Below are 19,341 nucleotides of genomic sequence, written 5' to 3' on the forward strand. Positions count from 1 at the left end.
CCTTAAAACTTTTACCCAAAAAAAAATGACTTAAGCTAATAATCAGGAAAACCACCGAATACAAAAATCAATTGTGTTTCTGAACACCAGCTACAAACACCAAAAAAGGAAAACAAGAAAACAATTCCATTTACAAATAGCATAAAAATGAAATAAATAGGAACAAATTTAACCAAAAGACTTACACACTGAAAATATAAAACATTATTGGAAGAAATTAAAGACAACCTAAATAAATGGAATGACATCCCATGTTCATGGATTGGAAGATTTAATATTATTAAGAGGCCAACACCAAACAAAGCAATCTACATATTTAATAAAATCCCTAAGAGAATCCTAGATGTCCTAGATGAGTTTTTGTTTTGTTTTTGTAGAAATTGAAAAGCTGACACTAAATTTGATATAGGAACTCAAGGAATCCAGAATAGCCAAAAAATTATCGAAAAGAAGGAACAAAGTTGAGGGACTCACATTTCCCAATTTCAAAACATACTACAAAGCTACAGTATCAAAATAGTGTGCTGGCGGCCTAAGAATAGACATATAAAACAAAGGCATAGAATTAAAAGTCCAGAGATAAACCCAAACACCTATGACTAACTGATTTTTTTTTATACTAGGTACTGAACCCAGGGACATTAAACCATTGAGAAACATCCCCAGACCTTTTTTATATATTTTATTTTGAGACAGGGTCTCCTTAAGTTGCTTAGGGGCCTCACTAAGTTGCTAAGGGTGGCTTTGAACTCACGATCCTCCTGCCTCAACCACAAGCTGTTGGGATTACTGGGGTATGCCACCACACCCAGATGGTTATTGATTCTTGACAAGGATACCAAGACGCATCAATAGGAAAAGAAAAGATTTTTCAACAAATAATTAGAAAAAAAATATCCACATGCAAAAAAATGAAGCTGGCTATTTTCTCTGCTTAATTTTTAAAGTAGACTCTGTGTAGTTTTCATGTAGCAGCTGCACCATTCTGCTTTCCCACTAACAGAGTTACACAAAGTCCAGTTTCTCCACATCCTCACCAACACTTGTCATACTTTGGGTTTTTTTTTTTTTAATACTAACCATACTAACAGTACTACCTCATTGTAATTTTGATTTACTTTCCCTAATGATTAATAGTATTGAGCATTTTTTTCACGTTCTTATTCACCATTTGTATGTCTTTTTAGAGAAATGTCTATCCATGTCTTGAGCCCATTTTTAAATCACATTATTAGTTTTTCTGCTATTGAGTTCTGGGAGTTCCTTATATATTTTGGAAATTAGCCCCCATAGGATATATGATTTGCAAATATTTTCTCCCACTCCGTTGAATACTTTTTTCACTCTGAAAATTGTTGTTTCTGCTGTACAGAAGCATAAGAATCCCATTTCTTTAGAATATCCCATTTCTCTAGAAAGACAGAAAACAAACTAATGTTTGCCAGGGGCTGGGGGTGGAGAGAGGAAAGGATGGAGAGTAACTGTTAATGGGGTTTTATTTGAGGATGATGAAAACAAAATATTTTGGAACTAGATAGAGGTGGTGGTTGCACAACATTTTGAATGTACTAAATGCCACTGAACTGTTTACTTTAAAGTGATTAATTTTATGTTACATAAATTTCACCTCAATTTAAAAAAAATAAATAAATCAAAAGAGTGGAGGAGTAAGACAACGTTAAATGCCCAAAAGGGACAGTCACTATTTATCTGTAACCAAGCTGCCAAGTTAGAAACGCAAGCTCAATGCAGCTGGAGTTTTCAAGATAAGCTAGAACTCCAAATTTTTATGTGAACTCTTATCAATTTTTATACATTGATAATCAATTCATTGTTAATCAACTCAATGTTAAAAATCTCTATGCAGATCAAACATAATAAGTCTATGAACCAAATCAGCCCATAAGACACAAGAATGAAGTTCTGCTCTGGTCAACAGGAAACCACTGGATATTCCTCAGTTGTAAAAATGATAGAAACAAAAATTTTAGGAAGTCCCAGATGTCCTCAGTTGGGAGGACTCCGTGTTGTGCCAGGAATTGGGCACTGAATCAGGCACTTTACAAATGCTACCCCATAAGCCTCACAAGCATCCAGAGAGGGTCAGAGTTAGAAGCCTGGAGGCTTAGAATGGTCAAGCAACTTGCCCTCAGTGAACACACTCAGGAAATGCAGAACCAGGTTCAAGTCCAGCTTCACCTAGGTTTGCCAACTCCACATCTCACACACGTCTGATGGGCATCTCAAATTCAACAAGGCCAAAACAGAACTCCTATTAAATTAAAAACTTACTCTGCACCAACCAGCTTTCCACTTCAATGCATAGTATCTCCTCCCATCCTAAGCTCAGGACAAAGCCCTAAGAGTCCTCATGGATTGTTCCAATCCCACTCCCCATCCCCCTCCAAGTCTGCCATCAAGGTGGGTCCCAGGTCTGTTTGTGTCTCATGACCTCCAAACCTCTGTCATGTCACTGTCCCTCAATGGTCCATTCAACAATCTCCTATCAGACTTCCTGCCTCTCACCACCACCCCCACCAGTTCTCTATACAACAGCCACAGGGTCCTTTGGAAGATTAATATGATGCATCGGTCTCCAGCTTAAAGCCCTCCAATTAACCACAAGCCACCCCCTGCCATGACTCAGAGGGGTCAGGCCAGTACTGTTTGATAACAGGGTCATAAGCCCCACAAAACCCTTCCTGAGATTAGGGAACTCCTTGGCTCAACTCCCCAAATATAGTGTCCTGCCACTCCTCACACTGTCACTCATCCCTAGACTGTGACTCTCAGCTTCCTGAAGAAAAGGGATGGAACAGTCAAGGAGGGGGAAGAAAGGCAAGAAAACATCCAGTCCCCAGCCAGCAGCAGGAAAGCGTTCAGATAAGGGAGCCCAGCAGCCCCAGCGGGACAGCGTCATCCTGGGCCCCATGTCCACCAGGAGTACAAAGAGGCTGGCAGAGCCAAAGCAGGGTCTGGAAACCTCCAGGGACCATCTGACTGAGCAGGACTAGATGTGCTCACTCCCCACCCCAAGTCTCACACCAACCACATCCTAAGGCTCCGTGACAGAGTGTCATTGCCAGGTGACAGTAGGAGGGACTACGCCCCTCAACACCTCCAGGCAGCAGGACCTCTTGCAGCCTGGAGACACCCTCCTACAATGGCTACCCAAAGACCACAGAACAAAGAAGCGAGGGGCTAGGCTCCCAGGGCTGAGCTGGCCAGCTCCACAGCAGACGCCCTGTGGAAGAGTCCCTCTCTCCCTCTCATCCTGTAAACTCCCACCTGTGGCACGACCTGTAGCTGGCAATGGGTCCCCTTGTGCCCTGGCACTGGGCCAAGAAGATATCTCAGAGAAGCACACAAGTGAGCTCTGTCCAACCCCACACCAAGACCCCACCTCAAATAACAGGCCAGGGAGGAAAGACCTGGCCCCTGACTCTGTCCCTGTCCACTCCCCCACCCCCACCACACGTGCACGCGCGCGCGCACACACACACACACACAGAGTCCCCATTGTCCGTGATCTCTGCTCCTCCTTCCCCTGAGTGACAGGAGGCTTCCATGCCCCATGGTGAGCAAACAGCCACTTGGGGCTTCCTGCCAGGTAACAGGAGGAGGGACTGTGACCCTCAATCCCTCCAGGCAGAAAGACCTGGATGGGCATTCCTCTTGCAGCCCAGAGACACTCACCAAAATGTTCTTGAAGAAATCCATCATCTTCCTCCCCTGCCCGTCCCCTGTGAGTCAGGGGCCCTGTCTGCCTTAGCACCACTGCTGCGGCTGCTGCCCTGCTGCTGCTGCTACCACCACGGTGGCAGCAAGGGTGGCTGCTGACGTTGGACAACTTCCTTAAGATCAAACAAGGAACTGCAGGATTTGGGTGTCTGCCCAGAGCTGTTAGTCCACATTGACTCGCTTTGACCTTCAACCCCTCTTCTGCCTGGGCTGTTTTTCTGGGGAGTCCAGGACCGGTGGAGCGGCCACCCATCATACGTCATAAGAGCAAGGGGTCCCTCCCAAGGGAGGGGTGCCATGCTGGAAAGTTAGAAGAGGACACCCATCTGGGCCTGAGAAAGTCAAAGGTAAGAAGCACTTGTCCCCTTCCATCCCTGCGAGAGGAGTTCCCAATGCCGCCGCTGGCCTGCGCCAGGCCACAGGGAGGAATGGGGCACAGGAGGCCAGTGACGGTGCCAGGATGAAAGAAGAATAGTGTTGGGTGTCTTGTGGGGCTCAGGGCGGACCCCACTTGCCGGGCCTCAGAGTTCCTGTCTGTGAGCTGGGAAGTTCTATGCACAAGGAAAATAAAAACAAAGTAAAAGATCAGCAGCTGTGTCTCTGAGTTTGTGCTTTCGTTTTTAGAGTACTGGGGACTGAAGTGCCTGAATCTTTGAAGGCTTCTCCTGTGGACCATACAGAGCCTGGAACACTACTCATCAGAGATGTGAAGATACAGTTTGGAGAGGTTGCTTTAGGAGTCCTGGAGAGGGGGCAAGAGGGCTTCTGAGAAGGGGTGCAGAGGCATAGGGAACTGTTTTCTTTCAGGAATAGGCTGGATTTTTTTTAAAACTCTACTGCATGTACTACTCTGTTTTTAAAATATTTTTAATTGCACTTTAAAAAAAGAAAGAGAGCAGTCCTCATGTCCTGTGGCTATCCCTTGAGAAAAATTAAAAATAAATAAGATGAATGGCCTGGGGAGACTCAGGCTGTATCCATGGCTTGGGGCCAGAGGTGTCCACGAGCTGTGCTTTTAGGAGCTAAGTGTGGGGAGCAGAGAGCCAGGCCCTCTTCTGGGTCTCGGAGTCTCTTTCCAACACTAATAAACACATCATACTTCATACCCATTGGGGGGCCCTCAGTCCTGTTCCAGCTTTAGGAGGAAAGCAATGTCCCCAGCTCAAAAGGAAGGGCATGAATTTTTAAATCCCTCTAAAAAGCAGTGTGGTAGAAATAGCTCTGGATTTAGTGTGCGGCACACAAGCTTTCCACTCATGATTCTGCTGATGGTACGCCGTGTGGACAGGCTACTTGGCCTCTGAGCCTTGGTTTTCCTATCTGTAAAATGAAGGTGTTTGGCCCACCAGGATGTGGAGCATGTACTGGGTCCACTGCAAGATGAGGCACGAATCACCCTCCACAAATGCAACCATGATGATCCCAGACCTTCCCTCCCAGCTCCACTTCCTGAGTATGAAAAGAAGCCCACCCAGAAGACCAGTCTTTCTCTGCTTTCCCTCACTCATGCCCAGCTGGCATCCGGACACCCAGCCCACTTCACCTCTCCAGCCCTGCACGACCTGTGCCTGCTCCAGAAACGCCGCCAGCATCCCGTGTGAGGAGAGAGGCCAGGAAATGTCCCCAGGGACTGGGGGAGGGCATAGCTCACTTGAGGCCAGGCCAGGTCTTTGCATGGGTCCATCCCTGGGGGCTTGGAACTGCACTGGAGGCCAGAGGAGGTGGGAAGGAAAGGGCAGAGTTCTAGACATAAACTGGGCACCTTATTCATTCAGAGGAATCACCTGTGAGAGGGAGTCCTGGCTGCAGAGAAAGTTGGCAATGTCCCTTCCAATTCCTCAAATGCTGATGCAAAAACCATCTTGGGAGAAGCAACGAGGTCAAATTTCATGGGCCTCCCTGTCCCTACTGAGCCCAGGAATCCACTACAGTGTTCCTGCATCCTCAACATCCACCCAGGCCTGCCTCTGGCTCATCTCCATTCCTGCTCAGTGCCAGGGAGCCCCACCCCAGCCTGCCAAGCCCATTCCCGCAGCCCTGGCCCCAGGAACGGTCATGCCCTAGGCTGGCAGGACATGCCATAGTTGGAACCCTTTCACAACCTCTTCACCACAGCACCCTTATGGTCCAAGCCCCTGCCTCTGGGCAGAAACGTATTAAGAGGCAGGGAGGGAGGTGGGAGACCTTTTCTTATTTATCTCCTCCGGGCCAAGCACTGGCTGGGGCTGGGGGACCCAGGGAAGACCAGCCTCCCTCCTACCCACTCCACTTTATTGAGTGGACTCCTCCCTTAGAACTTAGCTTGGAGATCACCTCCTCCGGGAAGACTTCCTGCTCTCCCTCCCCCAAGTGGCTCCCCTCCTACACATGCCCTATGGAATCCGTGCCTCTCTGTAATTTCTTGTTTGTTTCTCCCACATGGTCCATAACCTTGGCACCTGGCGCACAGGCTCTGAATAAATACTTGACGGATGAATAACTGAATAAAGGGACTGGCTTCAGGCTAGTGACTAAGACAATCATAGGAGCAAATAATTACAACCCAATAAGAGAACAGCAGGACATGGCTCCACCACAGCCCGCACGGACGCTCAGGGGAGCAGGCAAGGGCTAGGCCACAAAGGAAGGGGAGCAGGGAGGAGTTTTCTGGAGAGAATTATTCTCCCCATAATTTGCTGATAAGGCTATAGAGTTATCAGTCCAGGATCTAAGGATACATAGTACAGACCAGGCCCAGGATGCTTCCCTAATATTTCCCACTTGACCCTCATGATGACCCAGTTGCAGGGGGAAGGGGTAACTAAAGCTCAGAGAAGTTAAATGGCCTGCTAAAAGTCACACAGCCTGTCAGCAGCAGAGCCAAGTACTCTAGGTGAAAGGGGAATGGGGCGGAGGGATAGAAGGGAAGAAGGAGGAAGGGTAAGGAGAAAAGGTAAATATGTTTGTGTTAAACTCAGACAGCAGGAAGGCCACTCCTGGCTGGCTGAGGTGAGCCTTGGTCCCTGCAGAGACTTGGGCAGAAGTGGAAGCATGGCCACATGCTGAGAGCCTCTCCAGGATGCAGGGATCAGAAGGATGGCGAAGCACAGAAGGAATGAGGGTCAGGGACACAAGTAGCCATTCTTAAGAAGCAAACCTGCCCCCTGGCTACAGAGGAGGAGAGGAGAGGAGACTAAGTTTAGTGCAGATTGTCCTTGTGTCAGATTAGCCTCCTGTGGCTCTGAATGAGACCCTCTTCCTTCTGTTGTGCCCTCCACCCTCAGTACCAGGGATCAAACCTGGGGCCTCCTGCATGCTAGGCAAGTGCTCTACCCCTGAGCCACACACCCAGCCCGACCCCGCTTCCTCCTAAACCCCACCATTCAGGACACCCAACAGTAATGACCGGATGACCAAATGCCCCAACTGGGGCAAGGCCACTGGATCAGCAGGGTTTCCTTTCTTGTCTGAGATTTCTCACCAGCAGCTGTACTCCAGGAAAAAGAGCCCCAGACTGAGACCAGCCATGTGACCTTAGGCCACGTTTTCTTTATTTGCAAAATTGGAGTAACGATTCCCCACCCCACGCCTGGGTGTTTCTGAAGATGAAACGAGATGACAGATGTGAATGTGCCTAACACCCGGAACAGAAGTCGGTTCAATAAATGTCTGCCGGCTCTAAATTTGTTGAATTCACAGAATTAATTTCACTGGTCAGGGTCTAACATTTATTGCGCTCTCACTATATGCGCCAGACCCTTGACTAAATATTTTATATGTGTTTTCTTATCAAATCTTATGACCCCCTGGGCAGCGAGCATGCTTACTGTGCCCACTCTACAGTTGAAGAAACTGAGGCAGAAAGTTAAATAACTAGGCAAACAAGCAACCACGCAAAGCCACAGTCCGCCACCGTGCAAATTCTGAACCATTCTGCTAACGGGGCGTGGGTGTGTGCAGTTCAGCTGGCTGATACAGAGGGAAAGCGCTCAGGGTCTGATCCCACCCAACCTCCCCTAAACCTTCAGAAAGCCCCACAGTCGCCATTCCCATAGCACTTGACTTGGTTTGGGTAAACATCATATTCTGTTTTATGTTAATGGCTGCAACCATCTCATCCTTCTTCTAAACCATTAACATCTGATGAAAAGAAGGTGTGTCTATACACATACACGAGATTTCATCAAATCTAAGCAGCATCCATTGTAAGGTGCACATTGTAGGTACCACTAATCAAACAAAAAGACTGGCAATTACAAACTATGGCAAGCCATTGCTTGTGAGATGCTCCTGATTCCAGAGTAGTTAAATGAAGGGTAGGGGAAGGGGTGGGGTCTCAGAAGCAATAAAATACAGTAGCAGATACTCAGTAATTATTTGTAGTCAGTAATTATTTCTTGGGGTAATGAAAAGAATACTAAACTTGAAATCACAAGACGCAGGTTTGTGTCTTACCAACTGGCTAAGGAAAGGGCTTCATTTATCTCTCTAAGCCTCCATTTCCTCATCTGAAAAGTGGGAGTATAATTCTTCTCTTGCAGCATGGCAATGAGAACCAGAAGACTTCAAAAATGTGATTTATAAACTGTAAGCACCATTCCAACCAAAAGTACAAAATACAAAGGGGATGAAGATACAGGTGAACTGCCTGTGGAGGGGAGGAGGACAGGAAATGGCAGGACTCTGCCCTCCACCTTGGACCTCCAGAAGACGGAGCCAAAATAAACCTCTTTTCTTGATAAAGTTACCTGGCTTCAGGTGTTTTGTTATAGTGATAAAAAACAGACTAATGCAGACACCCTCTGTGGTTACGAGGGAAGCCAGATGGGTGTTCATAGGGGGCACTCTAAGTCTGAGGCTGCCTTGGGGCAACCAGCCCCATTTTCCAGAAAACGACTAGGGCTCCAGTTTCCAAGCTTCTCAGCACTGGTTAAGGTACAGGCATCTGCACCCTGGAGCCTCTCCAAGCCTGGCTTTGTGGTGTCAGCTGGCAGAGCTCCTGGTCTTGATCTAGTGTGTAGCCTGAAACTTTCAGTCTTCCCCACACAAAGTGGGACTCAGCTTCAGGCCTGAGTCTCCCGGTGGGAGAATTGGAAAAACAACTCTGGAAATCTCATCAGGTTACTTGAGACAAACCTCGCTAGGCCCGTGGTAGGGCAAACAGGAAGGTTCGGCATTCCAGGCAAGGCAGCAGCCTAAGTGAGGGTCAGAGCAGAAAGGTGAAGAGGCGGCTAGTTTGGCTTTGGTATCACCATTGGCCACATCTGTGGCCCCGTCTTCTCTGTGTCTCTCCCTAAAGAGTGGCAAAGAGAGTCCCTGAGGCTGAAAGGGTGGAGGCAAAGGTGGTATTGACCTCCCAGAAAACCTCTGCTTCCCTCCAAGCTTCCTTGCAACTGGAACATGCATAGGGTGGTGGACCATCTTATAATTGGCCCCGGTGAGTGAGTGTCTGGCTGTGTCGGAGGCATGGCGCCCTCCCTGCCTTCTCCAAGGTGGTCTCTGCTCCCAGGCAAGGTTCCTGCATAAACCTGGGTGCCTTCCAACGGGATCACCCTCTCACATTATTAGACTTCCTTCCCCTCTCCCTTCTTCCCTGCCTCCTGCCCACTTCCCTGCTGGCTCTCTGAAAATGGAAAAAGCAGCCGCGCCCTGCTGCACACTTGGCCTGGGTTTGGAGGGGGGACACAGAAGCCCTCTGAGTCCTGCCATTTCCTGTCCTCCTCCCCTCCACAGGCAGATCTGGAGAACCAGGCACTGTGGATCCTGGTAGCAATCATTCTCCTTCCCTAGTCCTGGCGTGGACTAGGGAATATACATATATTTAGTTGTAGATGGACACAATATCTTTCTTTTATTTATTTATTTTTATGTGGCGCTGAGGATCGAACCCTGTGCCTTACAAGTGCCAGGCAAGCGCTCTACCAATGAGCCACAACCCCAGCCCCTACTCTCCTTTCTTTATCTCAGAAGCTGTCCCCTGCCACAGCCCACTTTCTTCTCCTCTACCCCCTCTACAGCACCATCTTGGGGAACCATGAACTCAGCTGCTACCTAGGAAGGGGTTCAGGGCCAGCCAGTACCTTGGCCGTGACCCATGACATAGTTCACTGGTCTCCAACATCAATTTCCATTCCACCACCAGATCCATACCCAGGGCTGCCTGGGGAAGACTGAGTCCAAGGATGCAGCCTCACACTGTGTCTAAACCAGGAGATGCTGTAATCCAGGACACACAACCTTCCTGATGGGCTTTCCTTCTCTGTGCCTCGGTTTCCATACTCTTATGGAATATACAGTTGGCCACTTTCCCATTCCCTCCATTGGGCTGCAGCTCCCCCCCAGAAGGACATACCCCTATCACCAGCAGCAGGCCATGAGCTACCCCAGAGTTTTGCTGCCCAGCACCCTCCTGCCTCAGAGATGTTCCCAGCCATGCATGCTCCGCCTTGAGGCAAAGAAGAAAAACAGCATCCCATTTCCATGCCCGCATGGGCACTGTTAACGAGTGTTAGTGATCTGGGCTCTTCCTGTTAACACCTTCCTGCACCCAGGACCTAGATTGCTGATGATTTCACTAAAGCTCATCTCTTACCGAGCACATGGTAGTAGCTCCTCAAATGTTCTCTGAGAACCAAATAAATCTATAAGCCACTAGATTTGGTTGAACAAAGGAGTGGTATTGGAAAAAGGTGATGGGAAACATAACTTTGAGGGATCATGCTTCCATTGTACCTGAGAGGTGCCATCTGAGTCATCCCAACTCAGTCCTGGCTGTCCCTAAAAGACCCCAACATTCCCCTCACCCCAGAGGGATGGCAGGAGGAGCTCTAGTCTCCCCCCTGGCTGAGAGTTTCATTTGGGGGTTAACCTGCAGGAAGGAGGGATGTCTGCAAATTGCATGTTCCTTTCCTTCCCCATCTTCTAGTTAATGATTACCCAAATAAGTGCTTCAGTCCCCAAGCTCCAACAGCCTAATTATACATGTACAAGCGCATGGGGACTTTGACGCTAAACAGCTCTCTTCTCCATAAACCATATGTCAAATAACACAACTGCCCCACCCCCTTCCAGCTGGGTCTGATGAATGGGGTGCTGTGGTCCATGGAGACCCTAACAAGGTTTATGGTACGGACACCAGGCTACCCATCCCAGGCCCAGCTGTCCTGGGTGGGGGAGCCATTCGACTACAAAAATCATTCCCATCAATGTGGAGCCCCACAATATCCACCCCCAAACAGACACCCAAAGCACACGATGATACAACAAAGAGCTCCCCAAAACGTCTGCATTCATATCCACCCTCCTACACACACACACACCCCAGACAATAAACACTCACCACACACACACAAGCCTAGTGCTAGTGAGGTTTATGGGCCCCAAAGGTGAGGCCCATTAACCAGCTGCACCCACCCTCCTGCTATAAACAGTCATCACCTGCTCCTTTCAGGGCGCCACCCCGTGGTCCTCTACTCAAACACACACACAACAAAGGAGGGAGGCAGAGTAGAGAGGCACCGAGTTGGAGACCTCAGCCTTTTTTCTCATGATCCGCTTCCTTTTCTACCAAAAGAGCAGCCTGGCATGTTTTTGAAGTGGTGCTGGGGCCTGGCCCCCAAGGCCGGTGCCACCTTCTAGACCTGAGACTGAAGCTAAAAACTGGGCAAGACTGAAACAGCAGTGGAGCCTGCAAAGTAGAGAACATGGAACACGCCAGCAGAAGTCCTTATTCTGAGTGCAGAGGCTGCTGTGAACCCCATTCAGGCCGGGCCTAAGTCGGTCTCCGGGGGCTCCCGAGTAGTGAGGCTGACAGTAGACACTGGCGGAGCTCCAGCTCCTGGCAGCCTGATCCCCTGGGTCTACCAAATGGCATAGCAGGCAGCTGGTGGGCTTGTCTCCCTCCCCAGTCTCCCCCAGACATGGGCTACCATCTGGTATCGGCCACAAGAGGGCCTGGTGAGTCATGAGGAAGGTCCAGACCCACAGCTGGGGCAACCGCCTCCAAATTACCTCCCAACAAAGTGGTGGATGAGGATGGGACGGCTGATTGCAAAGCAGATCCATCCAGAGAGAGCTCTGGCCTCTTATGGTCCCAGACATGCTTCCCGGATCCATTTAGCTCCCCCAAAGGGCCAGCACTATGTCCTAGTCCCAAGGAACAGAGACCCATTTTCACTAAATGAGGGGTTCCTTTGGTCATACTGGTGTCCAGAAGGAAGGGTGAGCTGGTTCCCTGGGAATGGCCAGTCTGACAGGGCCACCAGGAATGTGAAATCATGACCCTATTCTCCCAGGCCTGAAGGGCAGGACCTATGACTGGAGAAGGGAGGGGCACAGATGACTGGGGCTGCAGCTACCAGGCTCAGCTGGGCATGCGCCCTCAGGAGCATCATCTCCTGGAACTCTCAAGCACTGCCTGGGCTGTAAAAGGAGCCCACTGCCCGCATGGGCAGGGCAGTCAGAGGAGCTTAGCTACTGGGAATAGCCTAGCCTTGAATGTGGGAGACCCTCCTGCTGGAGTGGATGGAGTCTCAGGCTTCCACCAGCTTGCTCAGCTCTGTGGAATTCTGCACAGCTGCAGTGACAGGGTCTCCTTACCTCTCTGATCAATCAATCTGGCCCCAGAGCTCCCTGAAACTGCACTTGTCAAGGTTGCCAGTGACCTCCCTGAGGCACTTTGGTCCTTGTCATCTCTCAGCACTACCCACACTTTGCAGCATTTTCTCCCAGAGCTTTCACGACAGCTCAGCTTTCCTGGTTTTCCTTCAGCCCTCCTTGCAGCCTCCTTCATGCGACCTCTAAAGGGTAGAAATCCCCATGCCCAGCCTGGGCCCTCCTCTTGTCTCTCTCTGCTGACCTCCCAAGCTGCCCATCCATTCCCACGGATTTAATGCCATCTCTGTGCTAATTCCCCACATGGATAACTTCAACGGTGACCTCTTCTTGGATCTCCAAAATAGCATCTCCAAATGCCAACCTGATGCTTCCACTTGGCCGGCGCATGCGTATCTCAAACTTAGCAGGTCCTCCCTGACCTGCCCCGCCCCAGGATTCTCTCTCTCTCAGAAAAATGGGCCTGAAACCCACCCACTGTTCAAGCCCTGTTCCAGAATGACTAAACATCTGGATTCCTCCTTCTCCTAATGATGCATCAGCCCACTCTACCGTCTTGACTTCGCCAGCTTACTCTCAATCCATCCATTCCTCGCCACCTCCACTGTCCACACCCAGGTCCCCATCCCCTCCACCTTCTGCCCAGTCTCCAGCAACAGCCTCCTACAGGGTCTCCCTCCTCCCACATCTGCTGATTTATAATCTCTTCACGTGCCCGCCAGATGCAAATCACATCGCTCTGTTGATTAAAATCTAAACTGCCCTCCCAAGCCGCACAAGGCCAGTGTGTCCGGGCCCCGCATCCTGCATTTGTCCACATCACCACAGCCACACAGCCCTCCTTTCTGCCATCAAGGTGCAGGTTCCTTTCTGCCCTGAGGCCTGTGCACTTTCCCAGGTCCAGACATACTCCCTGCTCTTCCCACAGCCCTTCCTTTCCACCCTTCAAGGACACAGTTTAGTCTCCCCTCTTCTGGGGGGGGGGGTCTTCCCTGGCCCCCCAATATTCTCAAATAGTACCCTTAAAGCCACGAGCACCGAAACGCCCTGTTTGTGTCTCTCCTTCAAAGCACCTGTCAGAAGCTGCTGTCCGATTCGATTTCGTCTGTCTCCCTCACCGGAAAGTAAGCTCCACCAAGGCAGAAACGATGTCTACCCTGTGCTCTGCTGTAGCCCCAGGCCCTCAGCAGAACCTAAAGCATGGTGGACATTTTGCAAGTCCTTCAAAGTGAGTGAAGAAGGTATCTTAGCATGCTGAGGCATGAGGGGCTGTGGGCAGGACAGCGGCCAACACAAGCTTCCACCAGAGTGTAAGGAAGGCTTCCGGGGGAGGTGGCATCCAAGCAGTGCCTTTGAGTGAGATCAGAGAGGACGGAGGCTATGGGGTGTGGGGATGGGGTTGGGGAGAGAACCCATGCTATAGAAGAGGGGTATGCAGGGAAAACAATCAACACACATGTTATCAAATGAACCCCTCCCAAGAATGTCCTTTCCAGGACACCATCCCTTCAAGTACTCCAGGACAACCCCCAAGCAGCCATTTATGTCCCTCCAGTTAAGAGGAGGCTGGCCTACTTTCCCACCCCATACAGGTGAAGTGGAGCTGCCAACTCCCCTTCTTCTCCACTGGCTACTAGGACCCCTGCTCATCCTCAAGAGGCAATGAGACTGCCTGAGAACAGCCGGGTGCCACTTGGTATCCTGTAGGCGGTCTTCAGGATTCAACCAACTTAGCAGGTTTCCATTTCACAGGACCAAGGCCAGCCTATGAGGCACCTTTGTGTGAATGGAAACGAACACCTCTCTCATGGGTCAATTAGAAAAAGTGCCCCTTCCTCTAGACAGAGGCTGCCCTACAGGGGACACACCGTAGCTGGACTGCATCTCTCACTCTTTGTCTGTGCTAGGTGCCCCATTCATGCCCTTCTCGGGGTGGGCTCCACACAGCCATCTGCAGTCCAAGGCAGACCAGAGTTTGGTAAGCCACCCCTGGATGACCCTGTCTTAGAAGCTCCATTCAGTTTAGAGTCCAGGCCAGCCCCAGGGAATCTGCTCAGAGTGATTAGGGTGACAGTCCCCATGGGGCCGAGGCTGTGACTGGCCCACCCCCACACCGTCCCTCATAACAGCTGATGGCCAGTTCCCAGAAGAGACCATCTGGGACTTGAGGCAGTGTCCCCACGTGCATGGAGCGAGAATTAGAGATTATCGGTGGGCTGGAAGGCCTGCCGGAGTGTTTGCTAGGCAGTGATATTGAATTTTAAACATGTATGCCTGTTTACTCTCCCTGCCGGAGCCTCCCCGTAGCCAGGCAACGCTATCTGACCTGGGGGACAAGCAGGGGGACTTTCCACGCCAGGCAGGTCACCTGGGGAGGGTTATCTAAGTACAGCTAGTCTGAGCAGAATGAAGCGTTTCCCTCCCCTCCCAACACTCCCCACCCTCAACCCCAATGACCCTAGACCAGATTCTGGCAAGAAGCAGCAGAGGGAGGTCCTGGTCCTTGAAACAGAAGTGGTGGCATTATTAGAACATGATAGAAGCAGATCACTGGGATTAGGTGTCATCATTGACACCTAATTCACTGTTTTCCTGCCAGCCAAACGGAGAGCCAGCAGGCTGAAATTGAAGCAAGAAGGATTCAGATTAGATTGGAGGAAGACAACAATGCATGATTTGAGGCAGGCGATGGCACCTTCTTTGAAGAAAGGATTGCACAAGTTTGAATTGGGGCTGGCAAATGAAGCTCACATGTCTTTCTTTTTTTTTTTTTACCCCTTACTACTTTTTTCACCTGGATGGGGATCTGCAAGTGGCTGACTGAAGGTTACAAAAAACAACCTCAGGTCTCAACTCTAAACTGTGTAGCCATGGAAAAACTAAGGGACATTTAACATGCCTCAAACCTGATGGCTGTGAGATCAGGATGTGGACACCCTGATCGTATAATTAGTCACACGCTCACAAAGCAACGAAATCAGGTAGAAGGAGAAACAGTCTCAGGACCATGGAATCCCATAGAAGAAAGATCTATTATGCACTGAGCACTCTGGATAAAGATCCCCCATTTTACAGATGAGGATCCAGGCCAGAACAAGGCCCAGCCTCTCGCACTGAACCACAAAGGTGACCTGACCTTGGATTAGGCTGAATAATGATCCACCTGCCTGCCTCTCCCCCAAGATGCCCTTGTGAACAAAAGAAGTTACACAGCAACCAGGACTGAGGTTGCAGATAGAATTAAGGTTGACAATCAGCTGGCCCTGAGATGGGAGAAGTAACGAGGTAATCCAGGTGGGCCTGGATAAGTAGGAGGAAGAGGCAGCAGAGAGAATCAGAGAATGAGGAGGATTTGGCTCCGTGTTGCTGGTTTTGAAGACAGAGGAATGGGGCAAGGAGCCAAGGAATACAGGTGGCTGTATTCTAGAAGCTGAAAAAGGCAAGGGAATCAATTCTCTGAGAGCCCCTAGCGGGAACACAGCCTTGCTAATACCTTGATTTTAGCCTAATAAGATGCACTTCAGGCTGACCTCCAGAAATGTATGGTGATAAATTTGTGTTGTCTTAAGCCCCTAAGCTTACGGTCATTTGTTACAGCAGCCATAAGAAGCTAAAAGACACCTGACAGGTACAAGTCCAATCTGGCTTTGTGGGGAGGGAGGACCTATGACACTTCAGCATTGTATCTCTTAACTGATAACCTTTCCATCCTCCTCAAAACTGAACACTCAGCCAGATGCTGTGTGAACACATGTAATCCCAGTAACTCAGGGTGAGGCAGGAGCACCACAAGTTCAAGTCCAGCCTCGGCAACTTGACAAGATCTTATCTTAAAACACAATGGAAGGGCTGGGGTGTAGCTCAGTGATACAGCACCCCCAGGTTCAAGCCTCAATACTTAAAAAAAAAAAAAAAACTGAAATGCTCTATGACATGTAGTTATAGTCTGGGGTGAACTTTATTTTGAGAACTGACTTGGAGCGCTGAGCTGCTAACAAGGTGCTCCTCAAGAAACAACTCCTGACCTCCAATGAGCCCAGAATTCATGCACCAGGATCCCAAATAGGTGACAGAAGACCACGCCAGGCCAATAGGACTTGAAACTTGCTCACAGGAGGTAGAGCTGTCCACAGCAAGTCAGGCTGGGCTGGAAGCCTAGAGGCCTGGCTTCTGCCTCCTACTCAGCCACCAGCATTAGCCTCAGGTGCCTCTAGATGCCTGACTCAGCCTGGCTCTTTTGCAACAAGGTTCCTAATCCTGGCCCAGCCCCCAACTCTTACTGGACCCTCCCCAGGCACTGCAAACCCACTTCCTGCTCCCGGGAACTAATTCAGCTCTTGATCTATTTTCTACTCTGTTCTTCTTGTGTTTGAGGGACTTACTCTAAGTCTGGAAGTTCCCCCTGCAGACTCCAGAAACAATCCTCTCTTGGAGAAATGACAAGAAAGGCATCACCTAAGGACTTCCTGACTTGTTGAGCTCATTCAAGCCTCCCTTGCCTCAACACCCAAGAAGAGACCACTTAGTAGAGGCCACATGCCATCCTGAGTCACTTTCAGAGAGTGGTTTCTGGGTCCTTGCTGCCTCCCATCCATTATACCCTCAAAGCATCAAGATCATATCTTCAAGACCAGAAGTCATCAAGCAGGAGGCCTGGCATCCATCACCCACAGCTGCTGCCTCCTGTCTCCCAAGGCCCAGCTCTGCTGACCACCCAAGGGACATTCCAAATAGGAACTCAAGTTCAGTCCTGAGCCCCACATGAACATCCACAGTGGGATGAGGCCAGTGGTCCAGGAGAGGATCTAACCTCATTCCCAGAATCATCCTGGTCCTCGGGGTATCTCTGTGGGGAGATGACATTCTGGTCACCTGGGAGGCCACCCACCAAGACCAGCCCCTGGGAAGAAAGAGCTCCAAAAACAGCAGCTGGTCATCTAGCAAAGGGATGGATGGAGCACATTCTCCCAAATGGTATTGAGGTGCATTTTTTTTTAAACTTCATGTTGTGAAAACAAAGCCTATTGAAGGATAAATGCAGCCCAGGTCCATCACCTCATGACCCTTGATGACATGAACCTGGCTTCTCCACCTCTCCTCTCTCATTCCCTCCCTCTTCACCTTCTCCATCGCCCCTGGCCTCTCTGCTCCCTGCTTCTACCTTCTTTCCCTCCTTGCCTCTGCTTCCCCCTGCCCTTTTCCTTTCTCCCAAAATTCCTCCTCTACAGCAGAAGGATCCACCCCCCTTCTTCTGGCTTCCCATGTAGAGCCAGTCAGCCATCATATTAACATCTGACATTTCAGAAACTTCTCGGTCCTGCTGCCAAATTAAATCAGATCAGCCCATGCCATTTGCTCACAAACCCAATTGCCTCCCGAGATGGGCTCAGCTTGATTTCCACGTGTAACTGAGCCTGGGCTCTGGAAGGCTCCCTCCATGCACCTGGAGAGGCAAACCCCGTTTTACCCAGGCTCCTGTTCTGAGAACATCAGGCTCCCTCAAAAGGAGCACACCCTGTGAGGACCACATTCACAGACTGCCCTGTCTTCCCTCCAAAACCACCTGGTTCTCAAATTCCAAAGCAGAAAGCCAGCCACAAAATAGAGAGCTGAAATTATCTCTTAAAAAATTAATTATTTCTACCTTCAAAGGTTTGGTACTTTTTTATAATCATTTTTCCCCTGATCTTTGGAGAATCATAAAAATTACTATCTCTTATAGAGGTAACACCTCTTTAAACTTTAGCAATTCCTTCTGAGCCACTTGTTTTTCTTTTTTCTTTTTTTCCATCATTGGAAAATCAAACTGAACTTTATTTACTATAAAGGAGCACAGAGTGATCTCATTTATGGATGTCTGTGTATTTGATGCCAAGATAGCTGGATGTTTAACAAGTGGTAAGAAAAGATATTTCTGGATGGCAAGATTATTAGTGCATTATTAATTTTTTAATAATGCACTTCTTTGTACTTTACTTTCTACAATAAGCATTTATCTTTTTATTAAAAATTGCTTCAAGGGTGTTTTGCTGTTTACTTGTTAAAAAAAAAAACATGGAGTCGTATGAAAATTCTCTAATAAAATTCTGGGGTTTTTGTCTGGTTTTTGTTAATTGCCATATTCTCAAAGTGGATCCATTAATGAGGATTCATCAATCATCTATTATATTTACTAAGCACCTACTGTTGGTTCCTTTATAACAAGTTCTGTGGTGAAAAGAAGGGAAAGGACAGGACAGGCCCATCTGTGTGAGCTACAGTTGCACAGGGCGGGTTCCTCCTGGCCCTGCAATGCCCAGTGCCATACACACGCAGTCTTGCAGTCCACACTTCATGTCCAACTATATAAGGAGGAGAGGTGCTGTCTGGGTCTCACCAAGCTCCCACCAGGAGCTCCCAGGCCCTGTAGTGGGTTAAAGATACGTTCACATTCAAAAGTCTGTAAATGCAACCTTATTTGCAAAGAAGGTCTTGGTAGATGCTATAGTTCAAATGCATATGCCCCTCCAAAATTCATATGTTGAAACTTAAAACCCCAAAGTAATGGCATTGGAAAGCAGGGTCCTTCAGAGGTGATCAGTTCACGAGGGTTCCATACTTGTAAATGGGATTCAGGTCCTTATAAAAGAGCTGGAGGGCAGTGGCTCATGCCTGTAATCCCAATGACTCTAGGGGCTGAGGCAGGAGGATCACAAGTTCAAGGACAGCCTCAGCAGATACAGTTTAGTGAGGCCCTAAGCAACTTAGGGAGACCCTGTCTCAAAATAAAAAATTTTTAAAAGTAGGCTGGGGATATTAAGAGAGGGGAAGATGGCGGCGAGGGGAGTGCATTACCCCCGTGTGCTGCTTCACTGTGTGGGAGTATGACAAGTCAGGACGGCTAAAGGATATCTTGTTAGGAATTTCCAGCAATAGTGGGGTGCTCCGGAACCTGGAGGAAGGATTTCCATCGCACGAGGATCGGCTACGGGGACTCAAACGCGAGAGGTTTGTCGCACGGAGGGTAAC

General features: G+C 49.2%; 1 protein-coding gene across 11 annotated transcripts in view; it reads right to left on the bottom strand.

Annotated features, from left to right (window-relative positions):
- Rap1gap2 (RAP1 GTPase activating protein 2) overlaps positions 1-19,341 on the bottom strand; it is a 222,343-nt gene that overhangs the window by 68,979 nt on the left and 134,023 nt on the right. The window contains exon 1 of one of the 11 annotated variants that reach the window (XM_015500976.2): positions 3,697-3,738. The exons of the other annotated variants lie outside the window; for them this stretch is intronic. Within the exon in view, the coding sequence (XP_015356462.2) occupies positions 3,697-3,723 (27 nt within the window). The 5' untranslated portion in view covers positions 3,724-3,738. Of the gene's footprint in view, positions 1-3,696; positions 3,739-19,341 lie in introns of those variants that run through there. 11 annotated transcript variants of the gene reach the window in all.

This window comes from Marmota marmota, unplaced genomic scaffold (assembly GCF_001458135.2).
Source record: "Marmota marmota marmota unplaced genomic scaffold, marMar, whole genome shotgun sequence".
Classification (NCBI taxonomy): Eukaryota; Metazoa; Chordata; class Mammalia; order Rodentia; family Sciuridae; genus Marmota; species Marmota marmota.